The 19,697-nt window shown below is 35.5% G+C and overlaps 3 protein-coding genes across 4 annotated transcripts in view; all 3 read left to right on the top strand.

Moving 5' to 3' along the window:
• LOC130425787 (uncharacterized) overlaps positions 1 to 6,477 on the top strand; it is a 33,721-nt gene extending 27,244 nt beyond the window's left edge. Inside the window, exons 30-43 of the mRNA XM_056752167.1 lie at positions 123 to 413; positions 2,230 to 2,505; positions 2,781 to 3,062; positions 3,146 to 3,283; positions 3,362 to 3,520; positions 3,608 to 3,886; positions 3,972 to 4,223; positions 4,316 to 4,417; positions 4,657 to 4,773; positions 4,887 to 4,943; positions 5,031 to 5,105; positions 5,181 to 5,267; positions 5,365 to 5,424; positions 5,507 to 6,477. Of these exons, the coding sequence (XP_056608145.1) occupies positions 123 to 413; positions 2,230 to 2,505; positions 2,781 to 3,062; positions 3,146 to 3,283; positions 3,362 to 3,520; positions 3,608 to 3,886; positions 3,972 to 4,223; positions 4,316 to 4,417; positions 4,657 to 4,773; positions 4,887 to 4,943; positions 5,031 to 5,105; positions 5,181 to 5,267; positions 5,365 to 5,424; positions 5,507 to 5,601 (2,270 nt within the window). The 3' untranslated portion in view covers positions 5,602 to 6,477. The remainder of the gene's footprint in view (positions 1 to 122; positions 414 to 2,229; positions 2,506 to 2,780; positions 3,063 to 3,145; positions 3,284 to 3,361; positions 3,521 to 3,607; positions 3,887 to 3,971; positions 4,224 to 4,315; positions 4,418 to 4,656; positions 4,774 to 4,886; positions 4,944 to 5,030; positions 5,106 to 5,180; positions 5,268 to 5,364; positions 5,425 to 5,506) is intronic.
• Positions 6,478 to 8,072: 1,595 nt separating this feature from the next.
• LOC130426661 (ecto-ADP-ribosyltransferase 4-like) lies at positions 8,073 to 10,352 on the top strand. Its single transcript, XM_056753551.1, has 3 exons — positions 8,073 to 8,150; positions 8,728 to 8,822; positions 9,340 to 10,352. The coding sequence occupies exons 2-3, from the start codon at positions 8,763 to 8,765 to the stop codon at positions 10,057 to 10,059; spliced, it is 780 nt and encodes a 259-aa protein (XP_056609529.1). The 5' UTR covers positions 8,073 to 8,150; positions 8,728 to 8,762; the 3' UTR covers positions 10,060 to 10,352.
• A 4,592-nt stretch (positions 10,353 to 14,944) lies between these two features.
• Positions 14,945 to 19,340, top strand: LOC130426463 (T-cell ecto-ADP-ribosyltransferase 2-like). 2 transcript variants are annotated; one of them, XM_056753263.1, is made up of 5 exons: positions 14,945 to 15,127; positions 15,302 to 15,425; positions 17,587 to 17,625; positions 17,800 to 17,923; positions 17,998 to 19,340. In XM_056753263.1, exons 4-5 carry the CDS (start codon positions 17,867 to 17,869, stop codon positions 18,907 to 18,909), a joined length of 969 nt encoding a protein of 322 aa, XP_056609241.1. In that variant the 5' UTR covers positions 14,945 to 15,127; positions 15,302 to 15,425; positions 17,587 to 17,625; positions 17,800 to 17,866; the 3' UTR covers positions 18,910 to 19,340. The 2 variants fall into 2 exon arrangements, 1 of the variants encoding a protein (XP_056609241.1); XR_008907185.1 differs by lacking the exons at positions 17,587 to 17,625; positions 17,800 to 17,923; positions 17,998 to 19,340 and adding an exon at positions 15,500 to 16,644 and having other exon boundaries at positions 14,952 to 15,127.
• Positions 19,341 to 19,697: the final 357 nt, after the last annotated feature.

Raw genomic sequence — 19,697 nt, 5'->3', positions numbered from 1 at the left:
TATTGACTAATATACTATTGCTTTTGACCAATCAGCATCCGGGACTGGAACATTCCATTTCATAATAATATTGTTGTGTGTGTATTAAAGCCCTTTGAGTAAATATTACATTATCTTTACAGATTTACCCAGAGCTACATTGACAGTAACACCACACACATCTGTGTTCACTGGAGAGACAGTCACTCTGAAGTGTGAGATAGAAGCACAATACAGATCATTACACTGGAGATATCTGTGGTATAAAGACAGAACTGAAGTTTATAATACTCATCCTTACACTGTAAATACAAACACTCTCACTATCAGTTCAGTTACTCAATCTGATCAGAGTCAGTTCAGGTGTGTAACAGAGATATATGGACGACCACAAACTTCACAAACAAGCTCTGCTGTTCATCTCATTGTGATCGGTGAGTTTAATATCATCTCATGTGTGTGTTAAAGAAACATCATGTCAGTCATCATGTTGTATCAGTGTTTAAAGAGGATTAGAAATATATGGTTTCATTTATTAGCTGTTTATGATAAAAGAGTTCTTCATCCTTATTTACCCAGAGCTACAGTGACTGTAACAACATTTATTGTGCATTTATAGATTCATTTGTTTGTATATAATAGATTCAGGTGACCAGATTCGCTTCTTAAGATTTAAAGATTTTTTGAGTTAGATGAAGTCAAAAACAATTGTAGGGGATTTACATTAAAAGACCTGTAGACCAGTTATGATGAAAGAAGACTCGGAGTCAAGAATATAATTAATAGAATAAAATGTATTTGTAGTTTGCAGAAAAATTGTTTTGTCAGCAGAAGTTGGCTTCAACACTTTCAAGTAGTTCCACAGTCCGACCTGCTTTACATCCAAAGTGCAGAAGTATTTAAGATAGATTTAAGAGTCAACTAACTAAGTCATTACGTGATAAATCAAACTCACATGAAAGGTTATCAATAGATAAACAAGAACACAAAGCTTTCAAAAAATTCTGAAGTCATGAGACAGGACACAGAGTCCTATAGACTATCAAAGATGACAGACATTTACTATCATAAGAATTAAAACATGACGTTATGTCTGTTTCGTGATTTTACACTCTTTCTCAGTTTCCTTAAACAATACAATCACACACACACACACACACAGACTCCTCAAGGGTAGAGTTTGTGTTAACAGAAGGAGTTTTTAAACATGAGAAGTCCCTTTTCACAGTCACACTGACCTATCAGGAAGAGAGAGCCTGAGCATTCATTAGAGACTTAAACCATGAATTATTCTCTACTTTCTGTATCAGAAAAGATTGATGTTATCGTGCTTAAATCATACATTTAAAAAAAGATAATGTTGAAAAATAATTGTTTTTTATTTGACAAAACCACATAAAAGTATTTATATTTGAAGTAAGGTGAAGCCACGGCACCGGCCCCTTCACAATAAATTCAACTAACAAAAAATAATAATGAAAAGGACAAATGTGTTTGGGATGAAGAATGTTGGATCTTTCATATTTTCAAAACTGTTTGTAACTTTTTTAATTCAAATAGAAATCTGTGTTGAATGAATGTAGTTTTTTTTGCAGTAATAAGATGATCACAGTATATAAAACCCTTTATACAAGCAAAACGTAAGATCAAAATCAGTGATGTGCCAGACAATGACAGACACCTCCAGAATTACAGACTGTTGATTAAAAAATGAATAAAAATAAAAAAGTGGTTTACTCAATAATTTATGAAATTTTATTTAATAATTGACTTACCAGCATGCGATACTAGATGACTTATTTTCTTCAGCTAAACAGAAATGAACCATTTTATGTTACAATGTTGTAGTTTTAAGCCAGTGTATTTAAGTTTTTTCTGTAATTTTTCAGTCCCCTGTAGTAAACAGCACTCAAGAGGTTAATCTTGTATAGCTTTGTTAATAAATTCTATTTTACGTCAAACTTCTATTCATTGTGTTGTTTATACAGTAAGAGGCTCTCTAAATTAGACCGAATCAGATAAATCAAGTAAATTCCTTCCTACAATTTTCTTTATATTTTATGATTCTTTTAGATTGTTTTGTGTTTGTACCAATAAAATTAAATTCAGGGTGAGCATTTTTTTTTATTCATTTTCATATAATTTTTGTTTGTGGTCAACTTAAGATGGGAAGACATGCATTTAGGATGGCAATGAAACAGATGAACTCTGAGACTCTTCAGCATCTGAATGTGTTTTATTCTCCTGCAGGATCAAAACCAAAAGCTGAACTCACATCAGATACTGAAGGATCTGTACTGACGGGAAACACAGTTACTCTGACGTGTCGCATGAATCAGTTCACTGGATGGAAGTTTAACTGGTATCAACACACACAGAACACTGAGAAGACGACAACAGATACAAACACCTACACAATGTCCAATGTTAGAGTTTCAGATGGAGGTCAGTACTGGTGTAGAGCTGGAAGAGGGAATCCAGTCTATTACACAGACTACAGTGATGTTCTGTGGATCAATGTTACAGGTGAGATTTTGAGATGTCATGGACCTCAGTCAGGTAGATATTTCATCTGTTCTGTGGGTTGTACTGTCTTAACTCCATGAATACATTTTCTGTCATTATTTGATGTCCTCTTACACTGTTTCAAACTTTCTGTCATCAATGTAACACAAAAGGAGAAATATTCTGTTAGATGTTAGAATATTCAACAAAACACATGCAGACACATGCTGTATATCTGAACATTTGATCTGATTTATACAAATAAATAAATGATATTATGTGTTGTGTTTGTACAGAGAGTCCTAAAGCAGTTTTGAGCGTTGAGCCTGACAAACAGCTGTTCTCAGGAGAAACTGTCACTCTGAGATGTGACATACAGACTAAACAAGACACTGAGTGGACATACAGCTGGACTGTAGAGAAATATAACCAACAGTATACAGTCAACCGATGCAAAACACAAGAGTGTAAAATCAGAGTTTATCACAGTGACAGCGGTCACTACACATGTAGAGGAACGAGTGTAAATGGACAAAACTCTGAGAAGAGTGAAGCTGTTACACCGACTGTATCATTATGTGAGTTTATATGTTTGTTCATCATTATTAGTGTGAAGAGCTGAAGTGTAACATGTTATTCATGAGAGATTTCTCACTTTCAGATAAACCCAAGACACTTTTAAGAGTTTCTCCACAGCAGTGGCTGACTGAAGGAGATTCAGTGACTCTGATGTGTGAGGTTAACAGATCCTCTACAGGCTGGACATTCAGCTGGTTCACTGAACACAATCTCTCCTCAGGTAATACACTCTCAGTTTATTTTCTCTTTTTAATATTCCATCTTTAAATCTTAATGTATAGCACATTTCCCTTGACAGGTTATGATCTGGTGTCAGACAGCAGTGGAGGATCTAAAGGAAACTACACTGTGAGTTCTGCTGCTCTGAAGCACACAGGAGTTTATATGTGCGGAGCAGAGAGAGGAGATCCAGTCTATCACACACACAACAGCAGCACACAACCACTGTGGATCACTGGTGACTTCAACACACACAACTAAACAACAACAAGCTCTTATATCATTCATTTCTTCATTCATCTATGAGCTGTGTTTTTCTTCTCAGGTGTTTCTTCTTCAGTGTCTCTGATCATCAGACCCAACAGAACTCAACACTTCTCATCTGAATCTCTCTCTCTGAGCTGTGAGGATCACAGGAACTCTACTGGATGGACAGTGAGAAGATACACAAACACACTGGAAAATTCTTCATCATCATCAGTCACATCTACAGGAACAGAATCTACATGTACAATCAGATCTCTCATCACATCTGACACTGGAGTGTACTGGTGTGAGTCTGAATCTGGACACAAACTTCATCCTGTTAATATCTCAATACACAGTGAGTTTATAATTCTGTATTTATTATCTTAACACAAAATATCACTTATATTACACTACATTACATTTGTTCCTCTGTTGTGTAGATGGTGATGTGATTCTGGACAGTCCTGTTCATCCTGTGACTGAAGGAGATTCTCTGACTCTTCACTGTTTATATCGAGATAAAATCCCATCAAACCTCAGAGCTGAATTCTATAAAGATGGATCAGTGGTGCAGAATCAGACTACAGGAGACATGATGATCATCTCTACAGTCTCAAAGTCACATGAGGGTTTCTACTACTGTAAACACCCAGAGAGAGGAGAGTCTCCAAAGAGCTGGATCTCAGTCACAGGTGATACTGTCCTGTACAAGTATAAAAAGAAAATATTTCTGCATAACTTACAAATGTTCTGGTTGTATAAGAATATCTCTGTCCATTCTCAGTCTCCTCACCTCGTGGTCTGTTAGTCGGAGTGGCTGTTGGATTGAGCTTCATGTTTTTGATCATTGTCTTGGTTCTGCTGTGGAGCTACAGAAACAAAAAAGGTTCAAATCTTCTACGCACATAAACTTCAATGTGATGTATGTGACGTGTCATATTGCTCAAATATAACAAGGACAAGTGTCAGATGAGGACTGTTGTAATATTTATAGCACTATCTTCACCATTTTGTAGTCACATACATACTTCACTTTTGATTTGAGGAAGTTCTGTGTATTTTGAATATGTTTGACACAAACAGTGTTTTTACATTTGACATTTTTCTTCTAATGTGTTTGTGTAGGTAAAGTGTCTGAGTCTCCCTCTAGTGTCAGTGCACAGCAGAACATCAGTCAGACATCAGATCAGAAACAAAGTGAAGACACTCCACTGCAGTCTGGTCAGTCATCATCAACTTATGGTCAGTGACACAAATCTTTTAAACAATTGAAACATTGATAAACATTATTACTTTAAAAAGTTACATTTATAAGATGTAAAGCTTTGACAAATTGTTTCATACTCTTTTAATAGGAGATTCTCATATTTATGACTCAGTTGGTGCAGCAGATAATAAAAACACAAGCACAGGTAACATAATGATGTCATTTAATGTGTTTCATCTCATGACAGTGAAACAGCTTTAAAGGTTTTAATGGTGAAATCATGTTTCTTTAGCAGTGACTGTGAGCGGCCCCAGTGATGAACTGTATTCACAGGTCAACATCAAGAAAAAGAAACGCAAGAGCAAAGGTAGAAAGAACCAGAAGAGTAAAATGACAAACTGCTAGAATAAATCTTAATCGTGTCTTTATTCTTTTGTTGTAGACAATGTAAGTGCAGAAGCTGATCTCACCTATGCTGAGATTGAACTGAAGCCTAAGAAAGAAGTGAAGAAAAAGAAAGAGAAGAAAGGTAAAGAAAAACTTCATGATCATTAGAGGTATTTAAAATGCCCTTACAATGAGACCTGGGAATGTCAGGATGTTTCTAATCTTGGGTTCAATTTTAGAGAATAACAAAGAGAGTGAAGACACGCTGTACTCAAACCTGAAGATGAATGAACATCGAGGTGAGAAACATTTAAATGATAAATGGCAGAAAAGCAAATGTATGAAAAATATTTTGAGTTTTTTCATTAATTTGTCTTTCAGATGTTGTTTGTGGATCTAATGATGTGACATATGCTCAGATTAAATATAAAACCAGAAAAGAAAAACCAAGAAAGATACAAACATGGAATAAATAATAATAAGAACCTTGTTTAAGATTTCATTATCCGCCCAATCTAACAGTTTAGTTTTAAGTGATAAAGAAAAGAGTTTTATCACTTTTGTGAGTACAGCATTTAACCTGAGAGGGCAATACATTTACCACTTAATATTTGAAAAGTTTATTTCCAAAATGAGATTTATTTCTCATTGCATTCCAGTTAATATCAATCAAACTGCAGTTGTTCAGTTTTGATTTAAGCCCAACTCAAAACATACAGCTCACTAACACAATCAAACACAATAAAAGCATGATAACGTGATAAAAACATGATATCTCATTTTGGAAACAAACTCTTCATTTGCAGCCCTTCATGTGAGAATCTTTAATTCTCTAAAAGCAAAAGCCTGTGTGACATTATAACATGTGCATTGTTTTTGAGCTGATTGTACATTGCATTTATGTTTTAATACAGTTTTATATTTAAGTGTGGAGTGTTTTAATACAGCTGTCCTGCTTTTGTATATGATCACAAGATGTCTCATATTTTAATCTCATATAGAGTATAATGATAAGCTTAAAGACACAAATGCTTTTCAGGCACACATTTGGGCAGAGGAAACAGTTCCTGTGTGTCAGCTGTTTATCATTCATAAATGCATGCATATATTCAGATGAAAAACGTTAATTTTGTTTAATAAGTTGAGAAGTGTTTAGCGATGTCCTCAAAATCATCTTTAATAACTCCCACAGAGAATAATGTATATAACCTTGACACTGTTGCTATTTTTCTATTACCTGTGTTTGAAGTCTTTGTTGTTCTTTGTCTTAAAATTTTGAAGCTGTTGCAGTGCTTCTGTTTTTTTCCTTGTTTGGCTGTTTGGGTTTTATTAAAAATAATTGTATTAAGATCCTCTCGTTCTTCATTCTCAGTCATTTAAAAAAAGCTGCGTAGATATCAATCTATATTTGATTATAAAACATTAAATTCCAGTCCTTGATTCTGACTGGAAAAGCCACGTTCAAGGCCATTATAAAAAAATGGCTTCAAGCCCCTGAAGGCACTGCAGCATGTCCATCCAATTTTGTACTTCTTAGGAACAAGAACACATATCCGTTCTTTGCATCCATGGAAATGAGATACAAACCATGTTCCTCGAGGGAAATGCATTGACCGGTCGAGGTGAAGGAGGACATTCGTTCCCACTCACTCACCCTGAATGCAGAGCCGAAGGTCTGAAACTTTATTCAACAGAAAAAATATTTGCACCCTAATGCCCAAGGTATATGTGCGCACACAAAAGCATTTAACTTAGAAGCAATTACTAAAAAGTCTTTGGCAAACAACCGATATCTCCGATTACAAAGAATTGGCCATTAGAGTGTGTAGTGCTGATGGAGAACTGACTGCTGATGGCCGACAACTTTTCAGGCATCAGCAAAAAAGTCATTCTGTGTTTGAAGTGTTGCTGATCTTGTATTTAAAAGTGACTTTGGCCGAAAAGATGGAAAGAGGAGAGACTGATACTTGTTCAGTGTTTTTTTACTTGTTCAACTTCCTCTTTACTTGGTCCATTGGTCACGCAGAGTCTAAGAAAGCCATGAGCTGGAGGATATATAATCAAGTGTTGAATGAATGCGTGAGTTTGTGAAATAGGCAGTAACATAGAGTTTGCTCTTTGACACATGGGGCACATTGAAAGGAAATGTATTCATGTAGCTTAAACTAGTCTGTCTGTGTCATGCAAACATTCTGACATAAATAAGAACTGATGTTATAATTCTCACTGAACTGTGAAAAACACTTCAGTCTGCATAATTTAGTTGAATCAAGTGAGTGGAGATTTATTACGTGGCTCACTGGAATGCTTGATTCTGATTGGCCAGTTGCAACATTTGCAGGTCCGTTATCCAGAAAACAACTTTTTAAAACTAATAACACACATGCAACAAATCTTCATGACATGTTTTTTTTTTGGACACATTGAATATGTATCTTTTAATGACATACAGTATACCACATGGGCATTATACCTCAGGAGATCAGCGCTGATCATCTGAAAGACACTCAATATGCACCACCTACAGGTGTAATGATGTAACCATTCTGAACAGTTAATCTCCTTTTCTTTATGGCTGAACTATCCCTTTAAACTGGAAAGAGGAAGAATGCATTTTAAACGAATGCTCTGTGGTGTATTTTGAGCTGAAACTTCCCAGACACATTCTGTGGCCGCCTAAGATTTATATTATTTTATTTTGTAAAAGTAGATAAAAATGTCACCCTTTAATGCTGCGTTCAAGACACCTTGAATTGAGAGTATTTCCCACCTCAACCCGGAAATAATTTATGGAACTGTGCTCTTTTAATGTCAATCGATACATGTATGTTTTAATGATCTTTCTCTTTAAATAAACACCTCCATATGCTCTGAGGCCACGCCCACTGGGTTTATATACTCTTCCCTCACCACATTAGGTTTTATCTTGTCATCAGGTCATTGCATTAGAAGAGTTACAGAGGAGCAGGTGTTTTATTGAAAGATCAAGATAAAGGCTGTTGACGATAAGGGTTTACCATCACAGGTAAATATTAACACTTATTAATAATATTTCAGTTTGTAAGGTCTTGGTTACCTGAAGTGATGAAATGAATGCCTTCATTTGTTTTTATTGAGAACTCCCTTAATTTTAACCAGCATAGAAGGCAGGCTTTTGTTTATTGACTAAATATAAATTTCTAAAGTAAGTGTGATAGTATTATAGCAGTCTGCTATAATAAGACAGATGGAGACCATTCTGGTTTTGGCTGCACTTTTTTTCTGCTCTGTGCGGTTAACAAGTGACGGATGTAACAACAGTTGTTCGGTAGCTTCCATTTTATATGTTATTATTTGTATAAATTTTGCCACCAACATGAGAAAAGAGCCAAACATTTTAATGCATTATGCAAATATTGTTTAATGCATTAAAATGTTTGGCTCTTTACTCATGTTGGTGGAAAAATGTATAACGTTGTAGAACAAATAATACTTCAGATGCAAGACGTCAATAAAAATTTTTTTAGTTAGAGACGGCGGAATATCTTTTTTACAGTTTACAGGAGAAATACTTTCAGTTCCTAACTTTTTCAGTGTCCTATTCTCATACTTTCATAATACAGAATTTCGACAGGTGCATCTGAGGACTCAGACAATCATGATGTTGATCACTGCAGCTCTTATTCTCATCATCACCTGTGACGCTGCTCTAGGACGGGTAAGATTAAATAATGTATTTGTGTATTTGTAACAAACTTCTCTGAGACACGAAGGGGTTGAGGATCTACACACAACTTCAACATAATCCACAAAACAGGCAAAAAGAAATCAGGGCTGGCAGATGGCATACACAGGCAAGATGGCAGGCAAATGGTCAGGGCAGGCAGCAGAGATTCATAAAAAATAAAGAACAATTCAGGGTCAAAACACGGTAATCCAACAAGTGTTAAATCCTCAGAAATGCGGTAGTAACAACAAACAAAACTTGAGCAATGAGTGAGTGAACTGGATATAAATAGACAGACTAACACAGGACAACAAGATTCAGGTGAAAACAACTATGGCTGATGAGTCCAGGCAATGGATTATGGGAATTATAGTGAAAACTGAAGGCCTGGATAATGTCTGTAGTGCCCTCTGGTGGAGCTCGAGAGCTCTCCTTCTGATGATCGTAACAATATTTTTACTGTGTATATTCCACTAGGTCGATCAATAATGATGCGTCAATGTTACAGGATCACGAAGTGCCTGTCAAAGGGATATTGGATATGGCACTGAATTCAGTTGATGACCAATATGATGGTTGTTCGAAAAACATGTCAGACCTTGTGAAGACAAAATACCTACATGAAGAAATCTCTGTCAACAAATCAGGCTTTGGAAAAGCTTGGAGAGATGGTGAAGAAAAAAACCCTGGACCACGAGATGACTTGACAAGAAACAATTGTATTGCTATTTCTGTGTACACGGGTAGTAAAGTACACAATGAATTCATTAATGCTGTCAGGATTGGTAAACAAGCGTACAAAAAACAGACATTCAAATGGTACTCGCTTCACTTTTTCTTGACAGAAGCGATGCAGAGTCTAAAGAAAACACAAAAGAAATGCAAAGTAACATATCGTGGTACCAGGGATAGTTTCGAACAAAGGACTTTTCTGAAAAAAGAGATTCGTTTTGGCTCATTTGCGTCCTCCTCTCTTAATAAAAATGAAGCAAAGAGATTTGGAAATCTTTCTTGTTTTGAAATCTATACTTGTCATGGTGCTGATGTGACTAAATACTCTGAGCATCGTCGTGAGAAAGAGGTTCTGATTCCCCCGTATGAGAAGTTTATCGTTACTGCTATCAGGACAGGTCAGAATGGTGACTGGTGTAAGACTGTGTACACGTTGAAAAGCTCTGGAATACAAAGTAACTTAAACTGCGCTGTGGCATCAATCGATTCTCAGTAATATTACACTTTTATCCGATCCGCAAAAAACAGTCTTTTAGTTAAAAGTAATCATGGTGATAAACAAATGAGATGACTCTGAATGTTGCGTTCAACAAAGACACTGCAAACTATTTGACCAGTATCAGAGGAAAGGTAGAATGTCTTATTTCATAAGACCACAATCCACTTTCCTCTGATCAACACACATTTTCTTGAAGTCATGGATATGTAAAGTTATGTACCATTGCATTAGAAATTATTAAATACTCAGAATGGACATAATACATTTGTGCTTTCATCCTAGATAGCGATGATAAAGTAATCTAGTATTATGCACAAGGGTAGAGATAAAGATAACTGTCTACAAATTTTAGATTTTTTTTTTTTTTTTTTTTTTACAGCCCATCGTTTCTTTTTTAAGTGTTGTTTACTCCACTCTCGTACTGTAGGCTGCTTGCATAAAAGCATCTGCTAAATGTTTAAATGTGATGCTTTCATTGTTCCAGCTTTTGATATTGATCTAATATTTTTGTGCAACCTCTTACTTTTTTTAATAAAAATGATTAAAAACTGATTGAGCAAACAAATCTGCCTTTACAACTGTCTCCTTATCTTAGACAAGTCACAATGGTTACGATGACGATTTATTAAGTTGAGCTGTCCAGTAAACTTTCTCAGGACACAGATATGGATAAATTAACATAACCTGCAATTTTTCGTATCACACAAAAATGGTGATAGAGCAGCAAAAGTTAGATTTAAAAGTGAAAAGTTAATATGCATCTGGTTTCGTTCGGTTTCACTTTAATTTCAGTTCTGTGGTATTAACCAGCATGTGAGAAACAGCAGTTGTTCACAAGCTTGTACAAAACATACAAGTTTCATGAGCCTGTGTCTCTGCTCCTTCACATCTTTGGTTTATGACCTGTGGTACATTAAAGCCACAGGCAGGCCGAGGCAGCAGTCGAATCCCAGGCCAGATATATCACATTTAGTTCACCCAAAAACAAATATTCTTTCCTTTATTGGACAGTACTCACCCTCATTCCATACCTTAATGACTTTCTTCTGCAGAACACAAAGGATTGTTGATACCCAAAAAACATTTGACCCCGCCTGACTTCCATTGTGTGAACACAAACCACAGACATTTCTAAAAAAGATATTCTGTATATATCTTCTGTTGTGTTCCACAGAGCAAAGAGTCATAAATCATATTTTGAATGAGTCATATTTGGCACAACATGCATCTGGTTTCGTTTGGTTCATCAGTTCTGTGGTATTAACCAGCAGAGAAACAGCAGTTGTTCACAAGCGTGTATGTGTATAAGTTTCAAGAGCTTGTGTCTCTGCTCGTTCGCATATTTGGTCTATGACCTGCGGTACATTGAAGCCACATGTTCTGTTGCTTGCAACCATTTTATGGCAAACAGACGATAGGGTGAATTCTCAGAAACCGTGCGGTGGCAGCAGGCGAATCCCCGGCCAGATATACCACAGAGGTCAAGCTCTGGCTAAACACCAATCCTCATCTTTACAGACAATAGTGTTGCTTTCATCATACTAAGATTGAATAAAAATCCTGATATTTTGTTAAAGACACGGTTGAAAATGATTTCATAAGTTATTTAATTCCCTTCAGAATTAAGTGCAGATAAACAAATTACTTGCATATTTTATACCGTATAATTTTTTTACTGTCAAGAACTTCAACTTATTATCCAAATATGCATTTGCTGCACGAATAAATAAGGCCACAAAAGTAGACAAGTGAAAATGAAAGCATTCTTTGCCACAGCAGTATTTTACCTCCAGAGATCAGTGCTGATGATCAGAAAGATACTCACTTAGCGCCCTCTACAGGTGTAAAGATGTAACATCAATGAACGAGTGAGGAAACAATCCGGAACATGTTTATTTAATGAAATGTTTAATTCATATATTTAAGATTTTATGTAAGATTAAATTCTAATTAAAAATAAATAAAAACTGAAACCGGAAGTGCTTCTTGACAAGTGTGTACGTCTTGTGAAGTGGTCTATGTTATCACAATTACGCATTTTGTCCATGTTAATTTTTGGTCATCCCTCTGTGTATACCCTATATAGTCCTGTGTTTGACGTCTTTGCTTTGGTTTTATTAAAAAAACAGCATTCTGATCTTTTCATTGTTCTTTCTCAGCCTTGACCGTTTCATTGTGTTGCATCTACGACCGGAAGTGATGCAAAGTCTCGCCATAAAATTACAATAAATCAGATTAGCTAACGCCTAAACCTACCCAACCCTAAACCTAACCTTACAAAAATAAAAAATAAAAATAACTGTTGTCAGCGTGACAAAAATGATGCGGTATCGAAGTGCGCATGCCCAGTGGAGGTAACATTAGCTGTAACGTGGTCCCTTCTATGACCCGTTAACTTCCAGTTTGTGTTTGGCTTGTGTCTGATAGTTCAACTATTCATATTTTATTTTATTTAAGTTTATATTAATTTATATTATGATTAAACTGTATAATAATTGTATTAAATAAATGATTTGTTGAATTTTGTTGTATGTTCATTTTATTAAATAAACAATTTGTTTAATAGGTCCTGCAGTTCAGTCGCATGTAAACAAACGTTGTTACATTGACATCAAGCGCTTGAGCTTGGTATCGGAGTCTAAATTTAAAATTTTGGAGGGACAAGTTAGCCAAATACGGGTCTTCTCGGTTTCTTATGATTGTTGTCAGAAATAATCTACAGCACTCATATGGCCATTTCTCAATATGCGTTATTTAGCGGTCTTGAGGTCCTCGTGTTCTCGCTCTACGTCATCAATAACCATCAAGTCCTGTTCCAATACTCAAGAACAAAATAACAGAGAAGGCATGGAAGTACCCAGATGTGTTCTCGATGTCAAGGATCCATCGAATGCAGCCTTGCGAGAGTACGGAACCTGCTTGAAGTCCCAGAAATCCAAGTTGGTTCCTCTGAGGCTGTCTCCCAAGACCGGTCTCCACGAGAACACAAGTCCGTCCTTTGCATTCTTGGAATTGAGAAACGGCCTATTTTTTGTGAACGTGTACCGAAGTTCAGTTTTGGTCACAGAAGTGTGCGAAGTAATGTTTGTTTATGTTGTTAAGATGAAACAGTTTGTTAATTTGATATATTTCATGATGGACAATGAGCAGTTATTAATTTATGGACCTCTGGGTGGGGTGGAGGAGGATATGGGTTGCCAAAATTTATTCAACCGAAATATTTGCATTCTGTAGTTTTGATCATTTTAAGAATTAGCTAAAACACCTCAGCATTTAATTACCTGGTGTATTCTCGTGGTCATTTCTGAAAAATGTAAATGCATACACACATAACCATTCTACTTATAAACAATAACTAAAATGCCTTTGTCAAGCAACCAATACCTTCTATTACAATCAGCTCGGACGGGGTGTGATGCAGATGACCTGAGCGTTGATGGCTGACAACTTGTCAGTTAAAAATAGGCAAAGTCATCAGCTTATGTTTCAAATTTTTGCTGAGCATGTTTTAAAAGATACTTTAGCTACAGAGATGTTCGCAGATAAAGACCAGAGACTGATACTTGGTCAGTGGGTTTGTTTATACTTGCGCCACTTCCTCTTTGCTCTGTCTGGTGGTCACACATAGTCTAAGTAAGACATGAGTTGGAGGGTATTATCAAGTGTTAACTTAATGTATGTGCTTGTGATAAAGTTTTTTTTTTTTTAAATGTATCAATGTGGAATGAAATGAGGCAGTTACTTATAGTGTCTTTTCTCTTTGACACCTGTGGTATAATGACGGGACATGAATGGATGTAGCTTGAAGGGGTCTATTTGTGTTGCGCAAACATTCTGAAACAGACAAAAATCTAATGTAATAGATTTCTCGAAAAAACTTTGAAAAATACTTCTCTATAGTATTCACACGCAACCACAAAACATTTACGCAACATGCATAACATGCAAAGAAAACTTTTGTAAGAAGGGTGTTACATACTATACAATCGTGGGAAAAAAGGATGTCAGAAGTGCCTCAAAACTGTTTGTTTTCATATATTCTTCAATATATCATCTTTTGTGTTGTACAGAAATATAAAATGTATAAAGCATCTTTCCTCCAATGGTGGCTAATAACTGTTTGGTTACAAGCATTCTTCCAAATATCTTTCTCTGTGTTCAGCAGAACAAACACATGTATATATCTAAATATATATATATGGAACAACTCGAGGGTGAGTAAATGATGGCAGAATATTCACTTTTCCTTTAATGTTTTTGGCCCAAGAGAATTAGCAGAAGCAGGTCATGTTTTCCAGGGAGTAATGAAATGAAATGAAAATCAATACCAAGAAACAAATATTGTTCATCCTGTCTCCAGTCTCTCCTTTTTCTTACTCTCACTTCCCAAATTCTTCTTCATTGTTCTCTCGCTCCTCTTCCTAAAAGTCTCACATAAATTGGACTCCATGTTTGTCCAAGAAAGCCGTCCTGATGCCTATAGTTCTCAATCTAATGAAGGAAACAAATGAGCGAACTTCAAACTCTTGGTGTCTGTCAATAAGTGTAGAATTTGAAGTATTTTCCTAAATGAACACAAGTGCTGTTTTGAATCATGCATGAAATGTACAGTATAGCGACTTTTTTTGTGTCATTTGTGACATTGCAACATTTAGAAAAGAAACTGTTGATGTAACATTGTATTGTATTAGTAATATTTATATTTTTCATATAAAATAGCACAAGAGAGATTTATTTATCCTTATTGTCCATCAACTACCCCATTTGGAGTTTTGTAAAAGGTTTGTCGTCAAAAACTGTAAGAATGAAAGGGTGTACTTTCTTAAAACCTGATGATGTATTAAAAAGTGGGTGCCTATGACCCACCTCTTACTTTCAAATAGTATAAAAACTCTCAAGGTTTGTTCCCCATTGCTACTCTTTGTTCATGCATGTGATCATAACATGACATTTACTTTTACTGTACTAATTGAACTTGAACCTTAAGAGACTACGTTGCAACTTGTTACTCTTTTCTCAAATCCAGGAGCAAAAATCACCTGAAGGTCTGAAAACATCTGAAAAGGTCAGTACTGTTAATGTAAATTTAGTTGAATTGACAAAATGTTGAATGTTATCCCTCCGAAAAAAGTGGGGGTTTTGGAGCCAAAGAATCCTAGTAAATTTACTTTGTTAAGTTCAAAATTAAAGTGCAATTTTGATTGTACAATTTATAAAACAATGTTGTATTTCTTTCCAGGTGTTCCACTCTCTATTCTTAAATTACAGGATTTCCATCAGTTGTACATCTGAGGACTAAGACAATCATGATGTTGACCACTGCAGCTCTTCTTCTCATTGTCACCTGTGAAGTTCTAGGACAGGTGAGCTTAAATTATGAGCTTTTTTAACTGACAAAAAATTGACAATGTGAAGTGAATATTTCTCAATGTTACAGGATTGCAAAGTGAGAAAATATTCATTGGATATGGCACCAGATTCAGTCGATGATCGATATGATGGTTGTTCAAAAAGCATGGCACGTAAAGTGGAGACGCAATATCTAAACAAAGAAATTTCTGCTAACATATCTGGCTTTGGGACAGCTTGGATTAATTTATGGACCTCTGGGTGGGGTGGAGGAGGATATGGGTTGCCAAAATTTATTCAACCGAAATATTTGCATTATGTAGTTTTGATCATTTTAAGAATTAGCTAAAACACCTCAGCATTTAATTACCTGGTGTATTCTCGTGGTCATTTCTGAAAAATGTAAATGCATACACACATAACCATTCTACTTATGAACAATAACTAAAATGCCTTTGTCAAGCAACCAATACCTTCTATTACAATGAGCTCGGACGGGGTGTGATGCAGATGACCTGACCGTTGATGGCTGACAACTTGTCAGTTAAAAATAGGCAAAGTCATCAGCTTATGTTTCAAATTTTTGCTGAGCATGTTTTAAAAGATACTTTAGCTACAGAGATGTTCGCAGATAAAGACCAGAGACTGATACTTGGTCAGTGGGTTTGTTTATACTTGCGCCACTTCCTCTTTGCTCTGTCTGGTGGTCACACATAGTCTAAGTAAGACATGAGTTGGAGGGTATTATCAAGTGTTACCTTAATGTATGTGCTTGTGATAAAGTTTTTTTTTTTTTTTAAATGTATCAATGTGGAATGAAATGAGGCAGTTACTTATAGTGTCTTTTCTCTTTGACACCTGTGGTATAATGACGGGACATGAATGGATGTAGCTTGAAGGGGTCTATTTGTGTTGCGCAAACATTCTGAAACAGACAAAAATCTAATGTAATAGATTTCTCAAAAAAACTTTGAAAAATACTTCTCTATAGTATTCACACGCAACCACAAAACATTTACGCAACATGCATAACATGCAAAGAAAACTTTTGTAAGAAGGGTGTTACATACTATACAATCGTGGGAAAAAAGGATGTCAAAAGTGCCTCAAAACTGTTTGTTTTCATATATTCTTCAATATATCATCTTTTGTGTTGTACAGAAATATAAAATGTATAAAGCATCTTTCCTCCAATGGTGGCTAATAACTGTTTGGTTACAAGCATTCTTCCAAATATCTTTCTCTGTGTTCAGCAGAACAAACACATGTATATATCTAAATATATATATATATGGAACAACTCGAGGGTGAGTAAATGATGGCAGAATATTCACTTTTCCTTTAATGTTTTTGGCCCAAGAGAATTAGCAGAAGCAGGTCATGTTTTCCAGGGAGTAATGAAATGAAATGAAAATCAATACCAAGAAACAAATATTGTTCATCCTGTCTCCCAATCTCTCCTTTTTCTTACTCTCACTTCCCAAATTCTTCTTCATTGTTCTCTCGCTCCTCTTCCTAAAAGTCTCACATAAATTGGACTCCATGTTTGTCCAAGAAAGCAGTCCTGATTCCTATAGTTCTCAATCTAATGAAGGAAACAAATGAGCAAACTTCAAACTCTTGGTGTCTGTCAATAAGTGTAGAATTTGAAGTATTTTCCTAAATGAACACAAGTGCTGTTTTGAATCATGCATGAAATGTACAGTATAGCGACTTGTATTTGTGTCATTTGTGACATTGCAACATTTAGAAAAGAAACTGTTGATGTAACATTGTATTGTATTAGTAATATTTATATTTTTCATATAAAATAGCACAAGAGAGATTTATTTATCCATATTGTTAGTTTTTTTCGATTTTTTTGCCGTCACACTATAGGACACATTTGCATATCAGTCCATCAACTACCCCATTTGGAGTTTTGTAAAAGGTTTGTCGTCAAAAACTGTAAGAATGAAAGGGTGTACTTTCTTAAAACCTGATGATGTATTAAAAAGTGGGTGCCTATGACCCACCTCTTACTTTCAAATAGTATAAAAACTCTCAAGGTTTGTTCCCCATTGCTACTCTTTGTTCATGCATGTGATCATAACATGACATTTACTTTTACTGTACTAATTGAACTTGAACCTTAAGAGACTACGTTGCAACTTGTTACTCTTTTCTCAAATCCAGGAGCAAAAATCACCTGAAGGTCTGAAAACATCTGAAAAGGTCAGTACTGTTAATGTAAATTTAGTTGAATTGACAAAATGTTGAATGTTATCCCTCCGAAAAAAGTAGGGGTTTTGGAGCCAAAGAATCCTAGTAAATTTACTTTGTTAAGTTCAAAATTAAAGTGCAATTTTGATTGTACAATTTATAAAACAATGTTGTATTTCTTTCCAGGTGTTCCACTCTCTATTCTTAAATTACAGGATTTCCATCAGTTGTACATCTGAGGACTAAGACAATCATGATGTTGACCACTGCAGCTCTTCTTCTCATTGTCACCTGTGAAGTTCTAGGACAGGTGAGCTTAAATTATGAGCTTTTTTAACTGACAAAAAATTGACAATGTGAAGTGAATATTTCTCAATGTTACAGGATTGCAAAGTGAGAAAATATTCATTGGATATGGCACCAGATTCAGTCGATGATCGATATGATGGTTGTTCAAAAAGCATGGCACGTAAAGTGGAGACGCAATATCTAAACAAAGAAATTTCTGCTAACATATCTGGCTTTGGGACAGCTTGGAAAAATGGTACAAAAAAAAAACCAGTAGGAAAAGACAACTTGAAAATAAACCATTTAATTGCCTTAGATGTGTACACTGGTATTCATGTATATAACAAATACAATAGTGCTATTAGGGCTGGTAGAAAAGAATACAAAAACTTGACATTCGGATGGTACTCGCTTCACTTTTTGTTGACGGAAGCATTACAGATTCTAAAGAAAACACAACAGGGATGTAAAAAAACATATCGTGGTACAAACGCTGAGTTTAATGCCTCAAACAAAGAGATTCGTTTTGGCTCATTTACGTCCTCCTCTCTTTATCAAAATGTAACGAAGAATTTTGGAAATGTTTCTTGTTTTGAAATCTATACTTGTCATGGTGCTGATGTGACTAAATACTCCCAGTATCCTCATGAGAATGAGGTCCTGATTCCCCCGTATGAGAAGTTTTTCCTCACTGATATCAAGAAGAGAGATCAAAATGATGTCTGGTGTAAGACTGTGTACATGTTGAACAGCTCTGGAATACAAAGTAACTTAAACTGTGCTGTGGCATCAACCGAGTCCCAGAGATATCACAAAAGTCATTCTCTCTCTCGCCATAATATCAGAGGAGGGCGACAGAAACTTTTATCCAACCCGCACAACAGTTTTTCAATGAAAAGTAAACATGCCGATAAAAAAGGGAGTAGACTCCAAATGTTGCGTGTTCGACAAAGAAAGGACAGCAAAATATTTCAGCAGTATCGGATGAAAGGCGAAAAGAATGTCTGATTTCAAAAGAAAGTAGGAATTACCATTAATGCATGAAAAACACATCCTGCTTTCTTTGTTTAACACACATTTTCTCGAAATGATGGATATGTCGTAAGTTGTCTAGCCCTTGAGATGATCTGATACTTGTAAATTAGACTCAGAATAGATATTATTTCTATTTTGTCAAAAGTTGGAATATTAGATTTTTCAGAGCTCCATAATTTATGTGTGGTTTCATCTGTATGTCTATCTAGTGGGGTAAAGAGTCAAATGGGTTTTTTATTTTATTTTTTAAAAACATCAAAGTGTGCTCAAAAAATATTTTTCATTTCTTTATTTTGAATTTGTGTTTTCCTATAGCTCTGCTAAATGCCTAAGTATAAATGTATAGTGTTGCTTTCATTGTGCAAAAACAAAAATAAAATTGATCTTAATATTTTTGTGCAACCTGTAAAATGTTTGTAAAAAAAGATAATAAATCAATTTTGCAAACAAAGTTGTGTTCAAAACTGTCTTCACAACTAACAGTGATTATAATAACCGTGATTAAAAGTGAAGACTGTCAGGTTCAGTTTCACAGAAGATGTCAGCTGTACTTTGTTTTGGTTTCAGTCAGACACAACTATAGATAAGGTTCCATGTTTTGTTTTCAACATAGATGGCGACAAAGACAAGCAAAAGTTATGGACCGCAGCATTGAAGAGGTAGTCCACCCAAGAACAACAAGTCTTTCTTTTACAGGAAGTAAAGTGAGAATATTTTGGCAGGTCCTCACTTTCTTAGACCCCTTTAAAGGGCTGTTTGAG

Source organism: Triplophysa dalaica, chromosome 7, assembly GCF_015846415.1.
Source record: "Triplophysa dalaica isolate WHDGS20190420 chromosome 7, ASM1584641v1, whole genome shotgun sequence".
NCBI lineage: Eukaryota > Metazoa > Chordata > Actinopteri > Cypriniformes > Nemacheilidae > Triplophysa > Triplophysa dalaica.
Note: the sequence above shows the minus strand (reverse complement) of the source record. Positions and strands in the feature narration are given on the sequence as shown.